This window comes from Pygocentrus nattereri, chromosome 11, assembly GCF_015220715.1.
Source record: "Pygocentrus nattereri isolate fPygNat1 chromosome 11, fPygNat1.pri, whole genome shotgun sequence".
NCBI lineage: Eukaryota > Metazoa > Chordata > Actinopteri > Characiformes > Serrasalmidae > Pygocentrus > Pygocentrus nattereri.
In genome coordinates, this window is record NC_051221.1 from 19,680,492 (window position 1) to 19,700,401 (window position 19,910).

General features: G+C 41.6%; 1 protein-coding gene across 1 annotated transcript; it reads right to left on the bottom strand.

Moving 5' to 3' along the window:
* Positions 1-11,759: 11,759 nt before the first annotated feature.
* Positions 11,760-13,813, bottom strand: LOC108442462 (achaete-scute homolog 1b-like). Its single transcript, XM_017722503.2, has one exon. The coding sequence runs from the start codon at positions 13,640-13,642 to the stop codon at positions 13,067-13,069; it is 576 nt and encodes a 191-aa protein (XP_017577992.1). The 5' UTR covers positions 13,643-13,813; the 3' UTR covers positions 11,760-13,066.
* Between the last annotated feature and the right edge of the window lie 6,097 nt (positions 13,814-19,910).

The window sequence follows — 19,910 nt, forward strand, 5'->3', positions numbered from 1 at the left end:
TGTAGTTCTACAAATACAGACTGTAGTCCATCTGTTTCTCTGCATACATTGTTAGCCCCCTCTTACCCTGTTCTTCAGTGGTCAGGATCCCCATGGACCCTCACAGAGTAGGTTTTATTTGGGTGGTGATGGTGTGTTAGTGTGTTTTGTGCTGGTATGAGTGGATCAGACACAGCAGTGCTGCTGTGCCCAGCAGTGACACTGAGGTGTTTAACAACTTCAGCAGCACCGCTGTGTCTGATCCACTCATACCAGCACAACACCCCACCACCACGTCAGTGTTACTACAGTGCTGAGAATGATCCACCCCCAAATAGTACCTGCTCTTTGAAGGTCCATGGGGGTCTTGACCACTGAAGAACAGGGTAAAAATAACAAAGTATCAGAGAAACAGATGGACTACAGTCTGTAACTAGAACTTCAAAGTGCACCTATAGAGTAAGTAGAGCTTATAAAATGGACAATGAGCATAGAAGCAAGGAGGTGCTCATAATGTTATGATCTTATCTTGTGTGTATCTTGTTGAAATGTTTAAATTGGAGCAGTTTTATTTCAGCGGTTGACAACACTTATTCTCTGGTTTGTATTCAGTTGTTTTTGTTGATTTTTGTTAGTAAAAACCTGGAATGATTGATTTTGCATTTAGTCTTAATTTTTGTTGCATATCACGCCTTTGGGTGTGTAAGTTTGATTGTTGGTTACACTTTTGTGATCTTTTTGTATATTTGCAGCTTTTCAATTGTATGTGTGTTTCTGGCTCATGATTAAATGCAGTGTCTTGTTTACACTGTCAGTTGGAGCTGTTTGATGTGTCAGGGGGAAAATCACAAACATTCTGACAATCGCACTTTGAAAGTAGCTAAAAAGTAGCCATGATTTTTTTCTGGAAAAGATTTCTAGTTTTAGTCTAATTTCTAGTTAGCTACAAATTTTGGGAAAGTTGCTACAAAGTAGCTAAATCCTAATTTTACTGTAGTTATCCCAACCCATGGACCATATGTACCTGTTTACCATGAGCCATGTGCAATCTATTTAAGCCCTCCAAAGGTGCCCTGTGTCTGTCTGGTTATTTTCATAGTATTTATGTGAATAGGTTACAGAAAAGTCCTGTATTTTTACATAAAAACGTTTCTGTTTGTACAGTTAAAGATAATACAAGAAAGTTTTAGCAAATCTTATGGTTGCTGTTGTTTGAAAACTCCAGTCACCCTTGTGTTACCATTGTTTTCGAATTGCATTATAAATGGACCAATTAAAATAGTCTGAAATTACTCTGAGGGTGGATCCTGTTCCATAAACATCTATAACAAGTTAACTTCTATAATATGTTCTTTCCATTTCCTGTAAAATTACCATTTTAGAGACTTGCGGTTGGCATAAAACTTTAGGTATGTAATATATTGTTGCTGTAACTACAAAAAATCCAGAATAGTCTTAAGATGTTCTATCATATATGTTAATAGGCAAATTTCTCTATTTAAAAAACTCTGTCACTCTTGAGAAACTTACTGTTTTACTCTGAAACTCCAAATGTGCCACAGTGGTGGATGATGAAAACCAGAAGAGTGTATTGCCTCCAAAACCTCCAAATGTTATTTCATGAATTGGTTCCGAATCTGCTGCCTGATGCCTGAGACATTGTTTTATGAGTTTTGAGAAGAGGCTTTGGCCTAAAAAGTATTTTTTATGGCAAAGAAGTACATTCAAGCCACTGTAAGGCAAAATAGTATCCAAATAAAACATATCGGAAGTCACATGTAGGTTCACTAGTCATTTTGGATAGTAAATAAAATGACTATATCTGTGTTGTCACTGCTGGTTTCTATCACCACCAATGTAAAGAAATCTGAGTCATTTTTATTCAATGCACCATTTCATTACATACTTTGAATGACATTATTTACATTTTAACAATTGAATACTGCATTTTTTTTTAAATCTTTGACCATTTTTATTGGTCCACTGATCGTGAAATGTTCACACAATGTAAAAGGCAGTGTGTTTGTGCTTGTAGAATCATCATTATTAGAATAAATGCAAATAAACAATAAACACTAAAAGAAACAAGAATTGTTTCTTGTTTTCAAAACAGCAACTAATATCTTAAAAGTTACTTTAAGAAAAGGTTTGGTTGTAGACTTCTGTAGACGTCTATTTGTGCATTTGTCCTATCAGCAGCACACCTGATTTAATTTAATGAAGTATGTTGTATTAATGTTTTTATTTTAATAATATTGAGCAAATAAGTGCCTGCTGACCAGATAAACAGCTTTTTGTTTTGAATTTTCCTCACGTTCCCAAAACTTTTGCACACTACTCTATATAAAGGTTTTGAAATGACAATACCGATGTTAAGAATAACACACAGTCCAGCTAATATATACATGAAAGAGAGAATTGCTTGTTGTTTCCAGTTATGTAGTTAGCCAAAAATCACAGGTTCTTTCTTATCCCATGGCATAAAGCTCTTATGCTTTAGGGCTCTTTTTCCAGGTTTTTAAAAGCCACGTTAATTTAAGTAGCAGTAATGGCCATAATGCAGCCTAGCGATGACAGCAAATTGACGGAATGGGGGAAAAGAACTCTCACTGTCAGATTTAATGAACACTGCACACACAGCAATAATTACGCAGCCTGACCTTTTTCACTTCAGTCTGTAAGAAAGCTTCCCCACCCGGCACCTTAAAATGAGGCACCAATCAATCAGTGGCTCTCTGGCCGGCTTCATCCTGCTGTCCCTCTCAAAGACGGAGTGGCAGCTCTCAGCCTCGTGCTTTTGTGAGATAAGACTGATTGGCCCTTTTGACTGGCTACCTCTAGCAGCAGCTTTACGCAGCAGGCCGGTTAAAGGTTTGCAATTTTCAAATCCACGTCCTTGAAAAACTTTGGAACACCTGCTTTTTAAATGACGCTTGTCTCCAGTTTTGAAGCACTTTTTAGGGCGGCGTTTGGAGCTGGGTTTGGGGTGGGATAGGGTAGGCAAGGGGAGCATTTGCAGAAGGAGGGGGAGAGTAGGGAAGTTTGAAGAGGACGCTTTGGCTAGCAGCCATTGTTGGAACAAAAAGGCCACTCTCTTTACATGCATAGCCAGACACAGAAGACTGTTCTGGCTTTCCAGTAAATCCAGACTGAAAAAAAAACATTAAAAAAAGACAGCTAGAGAAAAACAAACCATCTTTGCATCTGCACACTACAACATTTCAGGTTGTTTTGCTCCTCCTCTTCTTAGTATGAAATATTTATCCTATTCCTTGCATGGCATCACGTTAAAGAGTGCAAACGGCTCGAATTTGATTGTGTTTGCATTCAATATCGTCCGTGAGGTGGTGGGCAAACGGAAGCTATCCCTCTGTAAACATGAGAGCGAATAAATAAGTGAGAAATTGTGCACAGGAGCAACAGAAAGACAGGTGCAAAGAGAGAGAGAGAGAGAGAGAGAGAGAGAGAGACTGACCAGCCAGAGTAAGTCTAAAGGAGGCCCCCCAGGTGAGGTGGCTTTGGTCCATAGTGAGTTGGTACATTTTGTCTGGACTGTGCTGAATGGCAACACCTTTTGTGGGATAAGACTAATGGGATGCCAAAAGGAACAAGTTGAAGCTCTGTTGGTCCCTTTTTGCATCCTTGGTTGTGCAAGAGGAAACTAACAACACTAAAGAATGAAAGTCACATACAAGATTTTAGAGCACCAAAGGTTTTTGATGACAACTTTGACATTTAAGGCACTACCAAGTGCTTCTCTAAAACAGATACATAGTTAAGATACAAGAGCTAAGAATAAGCTGAAAGAGGTGAATAGCATTCTAATCTGTTCACTCACAGAGTGAGTAAGGCTCAGGTAGGAAGGATTCAATGAGCTTTAGGACCTGTTTACATCTGTCATCAGCATGTGGTCATGTTCAGATTTTGCATGAAAAACCACGTGCAAACACCCCCAAGACGCACTGTGCATCGGATTATGATCGGATCACTCAAACCACATTTGGAAGTGGTCAAAGACAGATCTTGACTGTGTTTAATTAAAGTGTGAACATATCACGTTTTCATTATGCAAGAACCCTCCTAAACCAGGAGGGTTCTTGCACTCTTGGCCAATAAAAGTGTCCAAGATATGCTTGTTGACTCATAACAGGGAAAAAGTAAACAAAAGTAAAAGCAATGTCATATGGTCACAGTGGGGACACACTTTAGTGAAATGTTCAAATGGAATCCAACCGAAGTTTATCTACATATGATCCGGAGATCAAACATATGTCAATTCAATGTCTCAACGGGCTCAAAGACACACCTAAAAGAAATATCCTTTAGGAAGAAAGATACAGTGTATATTCTACCAACCTGATGTGAAAAAAATCACAGATGGTGTCTCTCCACACAATCAAGCTGTGCTAAATCAAACATTCAAACAGTGAAATGAACCAAAAAATGTTTGTGGCATCTCTTTTGTGATTAAAAAAAATCAGTAACCATAATCGTAAGCCTTTGATGCTGCATCATATTGATTATTTTCTATGTATAATTCACAAAACTTGAATGCAAAACTTTTAATCAAAGACACAATTGTGTAGGCAGAAGATTTTATTATGATTTGAATTTAATGAAAAGCTTTTGACCTGCACAGTCTTGTTTTGTTAAATGAAAGAAACAACATTCATTTTTGCCGTATTTTGGTCATTGTTTGACAACAATAACAGAAAAAATCAGATATGGCAACTCATAATATTCAATGTTGAATGTAAATCTGATGTAAATGCAACTCATTATGTAACTAATGGTTTAATTAATTGTGAAATTATACTTTAAAAGTGGTCTTTAGGGAACCAAAAGTGCAATAATAATAATAATAATAATAATAATAAAAATAATAACAGTAACTCTACACTTGTGTAGAGAGAAATAGAGAAGGTTTTTTTATTTCCCATATTTGAAAAAGAGTGTGAATAACCATTTAAAAGTTTAAAACCTAGAACCTTCACATAATGGAAAGGTTCTAGCTCACAACAACTTACATTAATGGTTATCTACAGAAATATTGATTGTAAGGTTCTTTAGGTTATTAAACGTGGTTCTTCTATCAAGTAAATCAAAGCCTCTGAATCCCACCAATCCAATTTGGTTCTAATATAAATAAACGAAGCACTGTCTTTCTTTCTTCGTTTCTTTCTTTTTTACTTTTTTACTTTAACAGGAAATGGACAGTCTTATGGATGGACACTCTTATATTTTTAAGGTGGTACAACCACCTCCCTCCGCTTTCTTTCTTTCATAATCTGTGTAAAGTGCACACAACTGTGGTTTCCAATAAAGCAGACCACTCCATCACTGTGGAACGGCAGCATATTCTCAGAAAGGTCTGAGGGGGCGTTAACCTCTCTCGGTCAGAAAGCCTGCTCTTCCAGCCCCGCTCGGGTCTAGTAAATACCACTCTCAACCTCTCTCACTCTCTTTCTCTTTTTCTGCCTTTTATTTCACTCCCCCTCTGCCTTCGCTCGGTGTGTTAAGTATTGTGTGTGTCTCTGGGTAGTGTGTCACTCAGCATCATTAAATGCAGGCCTCAGCCTTTGGCCAGATCAAAATAATTAACTGGAGAGGTCACAAGCTAATGAAATGAAAAGAGCCCCCAAAATGGTGCGCACTAATCCGCCCTATAGCCGTACCTTATTGAAGCGGGCAAGCACGGTGGAGAGGAGTCCAGAAAAGAGCAGTGTGCTGAATTATCAATAAGAATGATGGGAAAACTGAGCCGCGTGTAGGGCCTGTAGCATCGTTCCTTCACAGTTTAAGGCCTGTACAGTGCAGTACAGTTGATTATATGCTTGTATTATCTCATCTCATCTCATCTATTTAACACTACTGTGTGTTTAAGGTTAGTGAAGTTGAACTGCAGTGATATGAACTGTTGATCTCTATGGCTGATTAGGAAAAAAACTGTGTAATGTTCTTAAATGGGGTTGTTTGAAGGTGAAATATGATGCATGTCCAAACCTGTTGGATTTAGCAACAGAGGAGCGCTTCTCAAATTATTACCACAAGCAATTTATATTTTGACGTTTGAAGAAATGATAAGTAAATAGAAATCAAAGTTCTTTACTTTTTATATGCCATTCATTAACATATTATTATAAAGTGCATTAAAAAAATATTTTACACTTTATCTTACAGGTTTTAAAAGAACTTTCAAAATAATTTTATATTCTTGAAGGGACATCTGTTGTAAACATGCCTACTCACCTCTGACAGTGGTCCCACAGTAGTGAGATTTGAGAGTGAGATTTTCTAATTTAAACACCAGGAAAACCTCTTCTCAAGATGGGAGAAACTTTTGATACTTCATGAATGTTTTAAATGTTTATCTTTAGTTTCTTCTGGCTAATGTGAGTGCAGAAAGAAGCTGGATAGCTAGCATTACTGCTAGGGAGCAGAATATCACACTTATATGTATTTACCTCTACAGGAATAGTACATCAGTGGATTTCTTTATTGAAGTGAAGGAATTCCAAATGGTTGTGTGCCATATTTGCATAATGCATGATGGTTGTTGTAGTATAAGAACATTAATGAATGAAAACATAAAAAAGGAAAAATGTGGATGCTATCAAACTGATGCATGGACTTCATTGGTTTCATTTGACTGCAGTGCAGACCCTTAACTTTGACCATTTTGTGACACAAGTTAGTTGGGCAGTTTCCAATGTTTTTATAATTCTGAGATCTGACAGCCAAACAACGACTGACCTGATAGTCAGCTTCATTAGTTGCTAGTTGTCTAGTGAAGAGATATACTAAGATCAGTCAAATGAAATTCTTTAAATGGGCAAATATCAAAACTATCTGTTATCTCCATTTCAGCCTTTCCCTGATGAATAACATACAATGGTATTCTTAACTTTTTGTACTAAAAATCTGTGCCACATACTAAAATCCACCATGTTATTTCTGCTATAATTCAGCCATTAGCTGTTTTTTTAATGCATGAAATACTGTTTTAATGTGTAAACCATGAGAGCACTAACCGTGTGCTTCAATTTGCACTTAAGATCTAAGTTTCACTATGGCACATGTTTTTGACCACAAAATCACTCTTTACTTTGTGATAAAGCTCTGATTTAGAGAGTACAATAAAACCTGTCAGGGTTTCAGCTCCACTGCAGAAGTCATTAGGCCGATATAAGCTCACTATCAGAGGAGCCTCACGGTGTCCAAATTAATGAAGCTCAATTAGCAGTTCTGTTGGTTCAGAATTGCCCTGAAAATCAAGAGCGCCTCTGACAAAAGGAACTGGAGATAGAATGCTGAAAAAAAGAGCGGAGTGAGACTGGAAAGTGAGAGAAGGAGAGCGAGAGGGGGGAGAGAAAAGGGAGGGAGAGTTGGACAAGGAGAGATTAAAATTGTTTGAATTGAGTCCGCGCTCAGCCTATTCATTTGGTATTCTGCTCAAATCAGGGCTTTTGTTTGGGCCAAAGTAAAGTGGTGTCAATCATCTCAACCTGGTTTTGTATGACTGAAGAATTTATTATGAATTTGCAACCACACATAATGACGCCCCCACCAGCCCCTCAAAACAGCATCCACAATCTCCATCGTATGTCAAACTAGCAGAATAGGGAGAGAGAGAGAGAGAGAGAGAGAGAGGCAGAGAGAAAGTGAAAAAGAGAAACAGACAGATAGAAGGAGAGGAGAGTGAAGTTTGCCACCACCAAGCCGCTCTCTCTCTCTCTGGAACCACATCAAAGTGACAGGAACGTCCAATCAGATTTGTCTTACAGGCATTACATGATGAATATGGTGCAGTCGCGGCACAAAAGCGCCTTTGTGGAGGCCTGGAGCGGAGGCCATTCATGGCCGCAAACAGCCAGCCAGAGTGGAAGTAAATGGCCAAAAGGCCCTCACCAAAAAAAAAAGCAGCCAAACTTGTGCAGCACAATGGCCCATGCAAATGACAGCAACCCTCCAGCCCACATGGTCCAGAGAGAGAGAGAGAGAGAGAGAGAGAGAGAGAGAGAGAGAGAGAGAGAGAGAGAGAAAGAGAGGGAGAGATTCCCCTCCCCTGTTAGGTCGTCTGAAGTTTAGAGCTCCATTCAGTTTGGCTGAGAGGTGTCAGTTGAAAGTATTAGACTGAGCACATTCAAGCCCCTTTCTTATTTCAGACTAAAAAAAAAGAAAGATTTTTTTCCTTCTTTAAAGATAGAAGTCCACTGACTTTTTTGTCAGCGTGTGCAGCCAACCTGAAGCTTTGCAGAAAGGAGAATGGCTTTCTCGTTAAGTCGACCGTTCAAATACACTGCTGAGGCCTCCTGACATTAGCCTGCTTGAAGAGAAAAGGTGGAATAAAACCTGATGGCCTTCATTTGCAGCAAAAAAAGCCACTGTTCACCATGTTCCCTGGAAGAAGCAGATATCCAAACAATGTGGAAATGCCTCGTGAAAATCCTCGCTGAGTCAGAGTGAATGGCTGACATGCTGACATTTTGTGATTTTTGCACAACCAGTGCAATGTTGCAGTGTCCATTCTGCTGGTGGAATTGAAATGGACTTGGATATGTAATGTAATAAAATAAACTATTATTAAACTATATTATAATTGACTAAGACTCTGTTGGCTTTCTGTCTGTGCTGTTTCTTTGTGTTGCGCCGCTAGTGAGCAATGAGGGGGCGTCTCGTTAAGGGAATATGTTCAATGACTTTATTAAGGGAAGATAATTGAACTATATTCCATCACAAGTACATTTTTGACTAACATTAACTCCATACACATTGTGCTGACTCTTTTGCTCCTACATTTTTTTTTCTTTAACATGTCAGATTCCTGAGAAAAAATTCATCCCCTTAGATGGCCAAGGCCCACCAGTGGGCTAAAAGTTTTATTACACACCTATGATCTAAGAATAGTATCACCAGTTTGCATTAAAGTCCCAGTAGTTACTGAATAAGGAGACATAGTATGTAATAAGCGTGGGATTTTAGGAGTTAAAGTACACAGTTGGACCTTCAGACCTATTACAGCACATGCCTGATTCTCGATTCCTCATTTTCTCTCACAATAACTGTTCTCCAGTCTATAAGCTTTATGTGATCTACTACATAAGCTGCCTCTAATCACAGCCAATATGATACTTGTTCTAACATACACTATTTTGCCAAAAGTATCCGCTTGTCTGGCTTCACACACATATGAACTTGAGTGTCATCCCATTCTTAATCCATAACTTTGAAGCTATAACAACTTCAACTCTTCTGGTAAGGCTTTCCACAAGGTTTAGGAGTATGCTTATGGGAATTTTTTGACCATTCTTCCAGAAGCTCATTTGTGAAGTCAGACAATGATGTTGGACAAGAAGGCCTGACTCACAATTTCCACTCTAATTCTATTGGGTTGAGGTCAGGACTCTGAGCAGGCCAGTCAAGTTCTTCCACACCAAACTCGCTCATCCATGTCTTTATGGACCTTGCTTTGTGCACTGGTGCGCAGTCATGTTGGAACAGCAAGGGGCTGTCCCCAAACTGTTCCCACAAATTTGGGAGCTGAAATTGTCCAAAATCTCTTGGTCTGCTGAAGCATTAAGAGTTCCTTTCACTGCAAACCCCACACATAATCCCCCCTCCACCAAACTTTACACTTAGCACAATGCAGTCAGACAAGTACCGTTCTCCTGGCAACAGCCAAACCCAGACTTGTCCATCAGATTGCCAGATGGAGAAGCGTAATTTGTCATGCCACAGAACATGTCTCCACTGCCCTAGAGTCCAGTAATGGCGCTTTACACCACTGCATTCAGTGCTTTGTATTGCATCTGGTGATCTGAAATCTGAAGGCCACATGAATTTTTAGGTCTGTAGCGACTGACTCTGCAGAAAGTTGGTGACCTCTGTGCACCTCAGCGTCCGCTGACCCTGCTCTGTCATTTTATGTGGCCTACCACTTGGTGGCTGAATTGCTGTCGTTCCCAATTACTTCCACTTTGTTATAATACCACTGACAGTTGACTGTGGAATATTTAGTTGTGAGGAAATTTCACAACTGGACTTGTTGCTCAGGTTTCATCCTATCACGGTACCACGCTGGAATTCACTGAGCTCCTGAGAGCGACCCATTCTTTCACAAATGTTTGTAGAAGCAGTCTGCAGGCTTAGGGGCTTGGGTTTATACAGCTGTGACCATGGAAGTGATTGGAACACCTGAATTCAATAACTGGAGGGGTGAGTGAATACTTTTGGCAATATAGCGTACCTCCTCTCCTCTTCTATGTAGTAATTATTTTCCAGTCATACCTAAAAATTTTGAACTCCCGAATTAGAACAGGGGTTAGTCGTGGGCTGGAGGTAACTGAACCTGTTCGATCCCCTGAGCAGACAGTAAGCGACTGAGGTGCCCTGAAGGTTCTGGAGAGATTCTGTGTGGAGGATCACTTGTTATTTGTTCCCCAGTCTTCAACTCTCTATCTCCTTACTGTGCTTAAGCGTTATATGAGAAAACTCAGAGCTGTTATCTTTGCAAAGGGAGGCTGCTCAATGATTAAACAAAGGGGTGCCAATAATTGTGGCACACACAGACTTGAGAAAAATTCGTTTTGTGATAAGATTTTTTTTTTCTTTCAATCATGTTATTTTAAATAAAAGTTCGCTGTTATAACTTTTACATTCGTGGAGGGCTACACTGATCAAAAAGAAGCCCCTTTATTTCTCTTATTGAATAATAAAGTGCATTTTTCTATCGGGCTTCTGAACATATAGTAGGTTGTATGAGGGATGAATGACCGCTGACATAAATCATTTGCTCTTTTTCCTTCATGCGCAGAGTTGAGGGGACAGGCGCGAGCCGCTGGCCAATAGGAGCGCAGAGCAGCTGCGGCACGTGGCCTGCACCTGCCTCCGCGCGGAGGGCCACTAACGCTGACCCGTGGAGGAAGATCAGCTCTCCAACACACGCTCTCAGGGACACGGCCTCGCTGTATGTTCAGAGATTCTTCACAGGCTCGCATAAACATGGAAAACTGGTGCGCTTACCCTTCACTGCGCCAGTAAACAGATAAATACATGCATTACAGTGTAAACAGTGCCCACGTTATCCTGCGGCTCTATAACTGCTCTAGATTGTTGCGAGCGAGCGGCATTCACTGAGCGTCTAAATGGGCCTAACCCTCTTCTAAAGGGTCATTATGTGAGGTCCCTGCTCTTTTATTACACTCATTTCAAATGCAAACGCCTGCAGGTGAAATCCAAGTCGTGATTTCATTTCTGCTCGGCTGGAGTTGCCACCAGTGTTTGTTTGCAACGGGGAGTGCTATAATGTGCATAATGAGGCACAAAAGCCGCGGCGTGTGGGGCTTTACATGTGCAGGGAGAGGGCAGCCTGACTGGTTTGTGGGAACGCTGATAAAAACGCAGCTGGAGGACGCATGCAGGGCACAGCCACGACTTTATCTGAACTGATCTGTGCTGGGCAAAGAAGGGATGTGACCCAGTTTGTCCCCCTGACTCGACCGAGCCTTTATTTAAACGGCCTCGGTGCCCTCAAAATGAAGGGCAAAATAATCCATCTAGTGTCTAGGGGCTAGGACACAAAATGAATCATGCCTGTCCCCTTATTTGCCCTGTTATCCTGCCCTGATACATATGCAAAACGGCCTCCTATATTATCTTTCCCATTGTGTTAAATATGTAAATGCAAAAGAGCAGCCGAAAGCTGGCTTATCTGACTGATTCATACTCACACAGCTGCAGAAGCGAGCGTGCAAAGAGACAGAGGCGGAATGTATGTATAAATAGAGTGGATTTATTTATATAAAAAAAGGAAAAGAAAAACTTTTTTACACAAAATATATCTGTTAAGGTCGCGTATATGTACATTTTCGTAGTCTACGGAACACTGAGAACAAGTGCATACACTGTGAAATGTCTCCATACATGCGCTCCCGCTCATCCGCGAGGAGCCAAGCGTGTCTAAATCAGTACATGACCTACTGAGCGAAATGGTCAGTGTTAAGAGCAACAACATGATATCCTCCGACTAGTAACGCTAACAGATCGTCATTGTCACAGAAGAGGCAGTGGGCATTTTTTTTTCTCGGTATACAAAAATAAATCTTCATTTTAAAAAACTAAAACAAATACAGCTTATAATAATGCAGAGTTTCCATTTAAGGGGCGCTGACGTCAGCAGTTTTTTAAAAACACCCCCAGCTTTCCGTCGCTGCTCGTTAAAAACAGTTACAAAGAGATGCCACGTTATCAACACAGCTAAAGTCCATAATTGCACTTATCAGCTCAAATCTTTCTGCCCAGGCTTCTCCGGAGTCCCTTTTACCCTTGAAACGTTGAAGTTGCGACGGTTTAGTTTAAAATCCCCGTTTCTCTCGCAGAAGAGGGCGAGAGACTCGTGAAGCTGCTGAACAGGGCGCCTCTACAGAAGGCTTTGTTCAGAATCACTCCCACTAGAGAAATAGTGCACTGTAAGTGCGCGTCAGCGGCTTTGTAGTGGTGTCCCAGTTCTTAAAAGTTGTAGGCTGCACTACAGTGTTCACGGCGTTAGCCCCATGTAAAGGAGTGTTACTAGAAAAGGCGAGTCACCTCACAAGTGGTCAGAAATTCAGTAACGTTATACAAGCACACATAGCTTTCATTCTTTAAGCCAATTTCGAAGAAATTCACTTCATGTTAACATTGGAAATTTGGCAAGAGCTGAGATATTTAAGCTGAGCTGACATTGTGCTTTGTTCAACTTTTTAGACACATAAATGATCCGTTTTGGTCAGTTTATGATACTTTTCCAGCTAGCGAGCTAGTTTGTTTTGCTCGCTAGCCCAGTCTGTCGATGCCGGTTGCTAGGTTACCGGCACAGAGCGTCATGGAAGGCTGCGTCCCAAATCGTCGTCTTGTTTCCCTGACCGTTCACTATATAGTGAACTCCACAGACTCGTTTAAACGGGGCGTAGTGAGGGATCGAGTGGTAACTTTTCCGAACACAGCTCCAGTAGGCTAACAGGACGCGTCCTCCTCTGCCGCACGGGCGACCGGAAAGCACGGCTCTCCCTCTCCTGTCCCTCTCCTTCGGCTCGGCTGAGGGAGCCGCTCAGTATCTGTCGAACCAGGTGGTGAAGTCCAGCAGCTCCTGCTCCTCGGAGCTCAGCTGCTCGTAGCTGCCGTCGTCCGAGGAATAGGACGAGTGCGGAGACTCGGGCTCAGCGGAGTAGCTGTGGGACAGGCTCGGGGACGGCACGCCGCAGCGGAAGGCGGCCGAGATGGCGTCGTGCTCGTCCAGCAGCTGCTGCAGCGCGCGGATGTACTCCACGGCCGAGCGCAGCGTCTCCACCTTGCTCATCTTCTTGTTGGCCGCGCCGTTGGGCACGTGCTGCCGCAGGGTCTGGAAGCCCATGTTTACCTGCTTCACCCGGTTCCTCTCGCGCTCGTTGCGCCGCGCCACGGCCACGGGCTGCTGCTGAGGGAGGCTGTAGCCCAGACCGCTGAACGTCAGTCTCCGCTTGCAGCGCAGCAGCTCCGGCGAGCTCGAGCGTGGCGGCCTCTTGACGGCTCTGCTCGCGCTGGAGGGAGGGGCCACGGAAACGGCGGCGGTGGCGACGGGGGCGCGCTCGTGCATGAACGTGCACGTTGCTGTAACGGCGGCGGGGGCGATGGTCTCCATCTCCATCACGGGGTGCAGTGAGGCTCGGGTCGCGGCACCAGATTCGTGCTCAGACCAGCGGCGCGAAAAAACACACCAGTGATGACAAACACAGCAGCACAGCAGTGGCGCCCCACCGCGCTCGTGTCTTTCGCGTGCGTGTCCGTTCGAGTCCAAATCTTTGCTTTGCCCCCCTAAACCCAGTGCGCGCGGTCTGATACAAACTTTGGCAGCACAGGGCTTTTTCAACACGCGCGCGCCACCCCACCCCTTTAAAGAGACGCACGCTCCTCCGTGAGACCCCGCCCCCGCTGCGCGCGATTCTTTTACACACCCACCACCACCGCCACCCCGCCTCAGTGAGCCAGGCGCGTGGCTTCGCCGCCTCAATAAACAATCCGGGCGCTTTCAGCGCGCTAGCACGCGCTCCGCTCATTTACATACCAATACCGCGCAGCTCGAAAGGCCATTGGCCGATTCAAACAGCGTGGAAAGGGGGAAAAGAGAGAAAGGGGGACAGAAAACAGAGCCACAGAGAGAGAGAGACAAAGAGAGAGACAGAGAGAGAGAAGAGAGAGAGGAGACAGAGAGAGAGAGGAGAGAGACACAAAGATAGAGAGAGAGAGTAGAGAGAAGAGAGAGACAGAGAGAGAGAGAGACAGAGAAGAGAGAGACAGGGAGAGGAAACAGAGAGAGAGAGAAGAGACAGAGAGAGAGAGAGAGAGAGAGAGAGAGAGAGGGACGGGGAGCAGTAATAAAACAAGTGAATAGTTTTGTGCTTTCGGATGCTGCTGGAGTTGAACAGTGCAGTGTTTCAGTCAGAGGGGCTTTAACACTGAACAGACCCCCGCAGCAGCCTCAGTGTAGGCTTTAGAAAGCGTAGGGCCAAGTGTGTGTCCACTGCCTACAGCCTACAGCACTGAAACACATTTGGGGTCCCTGAGCCACTTCGGCCGCCCACAGCTGTAGACAGCAGAAAGAGGATCTGCTGTAAACTGTATGTAAAACCGGCGCTTTGAAGGCACCTGACTGAAAGGTGGTAGCAGTGGCGCACGAATAAAATGTGCTACGTCACCACACGTGTCGATTTAACATATCTCGCTCGTGTGTGACCACTTGCCACACTGTGATCACAATCACTCACTTTGAAGTGTTTTTAAGGTGAAGTCACAGAGGCGAACACAAACAAACGTTTCGGTGTTTTGTTGATCGTCTAAGTGAAAACAGTATTTAACACGTCGTCTACAGAGAACACGCTTCTGAACGACTTTATGCACAATCATTTCAAGAACTGAGCGCATTGGGGAAACAAAATCATTTTATGTAGTTAACCTGTTAAACTCAGCACGTGCGCTGAAACACGACGTGCACATTTATCCCGAGCTAAGATGCCAACAGATTAGCGGCTGCAGCATTTGGCCAAATCACAGTTCGCGCTCAGCAGGACAGCCTTACAGAAATGCGTACCGTTTAAAGCGGAGCTGAGCGCTGCTGGTTGTTTTAAACCTAAGACGCGGTAAGGAGGTCTGTCTTACAGTCCGTGTCGATGTAAAGAAAAGCTGGAACTAAACACTCGAATCTCTCTGCTCTGATAACTGACGGCAGACGGAGGACTGAATGAGATAAACGCTTTCTCTGAGTCGAGCGGCTGAAATAATAAAAGTAGTGAAGACAGCAGCGTCTAAAGCTGTTTAATGAGTGATTTCACTTATTCCCTCTCACTTTTCCTTCTCGTCACCAGCTCTGAGACTCTGAGTACATAGATGAGTGGGAACATCTAGTGGCCGCTGCTTGCACTCACAGTTGCACGCTGCTAAATGAACAAAAGTATCCAGATACTCCTAATGAGCATACTTATTAGTATACTCCTAATTTGCCCAACGCAAAGCATCAGCTAGAGGGTTATAAAGCCCTCCAGCTTTGGACTGTGGAGCAGTGAAACTGTTCTCTGAAGTAATGGACCTCCATCCATTGCTCACCCATACTAAGTGTTCAGCCCATGTCACCCCCATTCTCTTCCAGCTACACTGGCTATTATTACCTTTAGGATGAGCTGGAGTGGAGATTGTGATCCAGAACTGACCATGTAACATCAGTACCTGACCTCACTAATGCTCTTGTGGCTGAACATCAAGTGTAAAGTCTTCACAAAACAAACAAACAAACAAACAAACAAACAAAACAAATAGAGACTGTTACTGTAGTAAAGGGGTCATAAGCTCCTTGTTGATTTCAGAAGAGCACTGGAGGAGCAGGTAACTACAAATCTTTGGACACAGTGTGTATGTAATGAAATGAAAAGAAGTGTAATAAACAATAACAACAAAAAATGTAACACATGTACAACAACACAGGGGTGAAATGGAGTGTAGTAAAAAAAAATCAGCTGTTAATAAGACTGCTAACACTGGTTTTAGGTATGCAGCATACATTTGTCCATTTTCATAGATAATAATGTGTTGTACAGGTACAAGGTACAAGGAGAGAAACAGCAGTCGGAGAAGAAAGTGAGCCAGAGAGAAATATTTCACATGGCACACTCTAAAAACAGAAATATGACTGACTTGTACTTTATTTGATTTGACATTTAGTTGTTGACTACATAAGATGTTGATAAACCTACTAGGCTACTTCGGTATATATATGGCACTGAATCGTAATGGAAGTTAGACATTGTGATGCTCTGGATCTTTTCTTGAGGATATTTTCTTTAACTGGACCTTATACATCCCTGGTATATAACATTGTAGCTCCAGTTCCAAACTAATGAAGCAAACACCAAACATGCCTTGTTTGTTCTATTACTTTTTGGGTACAGAGAAAATTGTGTAAGTTATATTTTTTACTGATCTATTACTTTATGAACTAAAGAGGTTTAAGAAAAGAAGCATGCACTTGTCAAATCACTGATTGTAGCCGTCCAGCAGAGGGAGACAGCAGCTAAATATTCTGGCTTTACTTTGTCAAGGAACCTGCTTTACCTGCTCTGTTCTTTTATGTGTTCAGTCTTTTTACTCCTTCTTCTCCTACACACTCAAACCACTGACATTTTTACATTTGACTCGAGCCACTAAACCTTTTCACCAAAGAAAAAAATGATGAAAGTCATAGCAGCCATATTATGTATGGATGATTTTTAGGGGCTTTCATCATGGTGCTTTCCCATGAATAAATCACATGCCATCTACACGTTTCGTCACCTTTCATTGTCTTTGAATCAGCAGAGCTCTTTTCAAAAGAATGCTGATCTGTGGATTTTAATCTGACATGGGAATCAGTAGCCTCTACTGTAAATATAGGCACTTTACCACCAATGGATCCTATGTTTCATAAGAAACTGATCAAAAGAACCAGCCAGACTAACAAAAAAAGGCTTAATTTTTTTCTTAGCTGTGACAAACAATACAAACTATTTTGTACAAAGACGTATGATCAAAAATAGGTAGGTTGAAAACTTTCTCAGAATTCACACCAGCACATTCAAATGATCCCCAACCAGTTGAGTTCAAATAACCTCCCACCAGAACATTCAACTGATCCTACATTAGTACATTCAACTTAACCAACATCAGCACCTTCAACTGATCCCACACCAGCAAATTCAACTTAACCAACATCAGCACATTCACCTTAACCCACACCAGCATGTTCAGCTTGGCCCACTTCAGCACAGTCAACTGAATCTACACCGTGCATTCAAAGTCATAATACTCTTAGTTGAACAGCAGGTTCAATGTCATCTTTCGCCTTTTTATTTTTCACCAATATCAGCACATTCAATATTATGTAATTCACTCCCATTAGTGAATCATCATTCATCACACTCCTAGCTCTATTCATTCCTTAGAAAGTTGTGCAGTGGCCTTATTACATTAATAGAAAATGTAGATAATTGTTTACATTTCATTCATTTTTTAAAACATTTTCATTATTGACTTATGAATCCATTATTTTTAATGGAATCAAATCACCCCCATCAGGCAGTGATGATGTCATAACACTTTGTTGTTAATACTTTTTATTCACAATTGCTCTCAAAAATCCTACACTTACACATTTAAATAAAAGCCAAGGCAAGTTGCTTGAGCCTGACTCTATTTGTCAAATGAGCCCCTAGACTTTGGTACTTCGCTATCTGCTAAGAGTTTTGTCTGAGAGAGAAAAGGGATGTGAGAGCAGTGTTTACGGTGATGACAGTGGGGGCCGCCAGCGAAGCTGAATCAGGTCATTCCTCTGCACATTGAGAAGAGCCGCATTAAAGCAGGCCAACACTTCCAAAGAGCCGTAAGAGGGAAGTACACCATTAAGAGTAAGATTCATTTCCTTTTTCCACAGATAAACATGGAAGACACACGCACACAGCTGTGCTGCACTGACTGTGGAATATTCTCCTAGTGGAACATCTGAAGTCATGTGGCACTACTTTCACACGCATCTGCTTCTATTCCCATGTGGTATGGTACAATGAAGTTAAGTGGTACTGAATTTGATTCAACTGTGTTCAAGAATAAATCATATCAACACAATTACTGCCCAAAGTAAGTAGACGGAAAGATAAAATTGTTTAGATGTATTATATTTTATTAATATGGAGATCGAGTAAATTCAGTGGATCAGTTTATACTGTATGTAGAAAAGGATGACTGAAAGGCTTAGACTGCGGGGTAATCTGTTATTCCCCTGGAGGGTATGTAGACAGACACATCTAGAGAACAAGACAAGCACCTGCTGCTGAGACAATGTGTCATAAAAACCATTGTGTAGCACACACACGCTATTTAGAGCATTTCACACCAAATGAGCAACCACTGGGCACAGCTCCAGCCACATTAATTCTTAGTATTGCACAACTGTTGCAACTATATCAACTATAATTGTCGGTTACTGTTTGACCCCTTCACTTGACAGGAGACGTTTGCAAGTCTATGCCTCAATTCCTCACTCCTATAACTTAAGTAATCAGACATTTGGCAACGTTGTCCATGCACAGTACTGTGCCAAAGCACAGCCAATACATTCAAGCTATTTATTTGTAGGAGATACGTTTAAGAGTATTAGATTTAAGAAAATATATTCAAATAAGGAAGAGAAAATAAGCAACAATAACTGGAGTTTCAAAAATAATTATAAAAGGTAAAATAGAAAGAACAATTATAAAAAGATAAAATAGAAACGGAAAATAGGACTCCTATTAAAATAATAAAAACAACATAGGACTAATAACTATGCAAAGCTTAGTAGACCATCAAAATGCCACCCACAGATGAGCAGCACTTAAAGCCCTAATGTTTGAGAAAATCAAGCTCCACTCTTAATTCAAAATTCCCAGGTGTTTCTGTCCGTCCGTCCACTGTGAGAAGACAATGCGTTGGTCTGAAAGGCTGTGTAGCTAGACATACACAAAAGGGTAAAAAATTTCAGTCAAAGGAACATCAAACAAAGGTGTTCTCAGAACAATAAATTGGCCATCCCTGAGTCCAGACCTCAACATCACAGAATGTTTGAGATTACTTGGATCTTGAGAAGCAGAAAATGCAACCAATGTCTAAGTCTGAACTGCAGGTATTTAAAAATATCCCTGTCGATTTTTTTGAAAAACTGAAGGCTCCCGAAAAGACTGAAAACTGTAATAAAGGCAAAAGGAAACACACGTGGCATAAAAATGGTATTATATTATATTATAAGCTGCACTTATTTTATTTATTTTATTTTATTTATTGTATTGTATCTTATTGTTATTGTATTGCATTGAATGGCACAGAGTTCTGCGTTCAACTCTGTTTCTTTTTCTCTGTGTGTCTGCAGTGACATCTTGTTTCTAGCAGTATCTGAGCTCAGGACTGTCTTTTTCTCTAAGCTGTTGGTAACTAGCAAAGATACTTTCTCTAGATTGACAAAGCACTTCTTGTAAGTCGCTCTGGATAAGAGCATCTGCTAAATGCTGTAAATGTAAATGTAAATGTAAATATTTAGTTGTTGAGGTTTCTGTTTAATTTGCTGTTCTATATATGTTTTCTTTCTAATGCTGAAAAACTTGGATTTAATGAACATTTTGACTGTAAATAGATGAAGTGTCTGAATTATTGCATCGTAATGTTTATTATTCAGTTTTGCGCAGAAGTCAGAGACTTCGAGGTCAAGACAGTTTAGTGTTTTATTCACCTCCCACTAGCTATATACTGTAACTGTGACGTGGCTGCCTTCTTTGTAATGCAGATTGACATGCCTGTCTGATCTGGAATGTACTGGAGCTGCCCAGGACAATTAGAAAGATAAGGAAGTGCTGAAGGCTGTG

Coding starts and splice junctions, on each gene's coding strand:
- LOC108442462 (XM_017722503.2), bottom strand. CDS start 13,642: ATGGAGATGGAGACCATCGCCCCCGCCGCCGTTACAGCAACGTGCACG.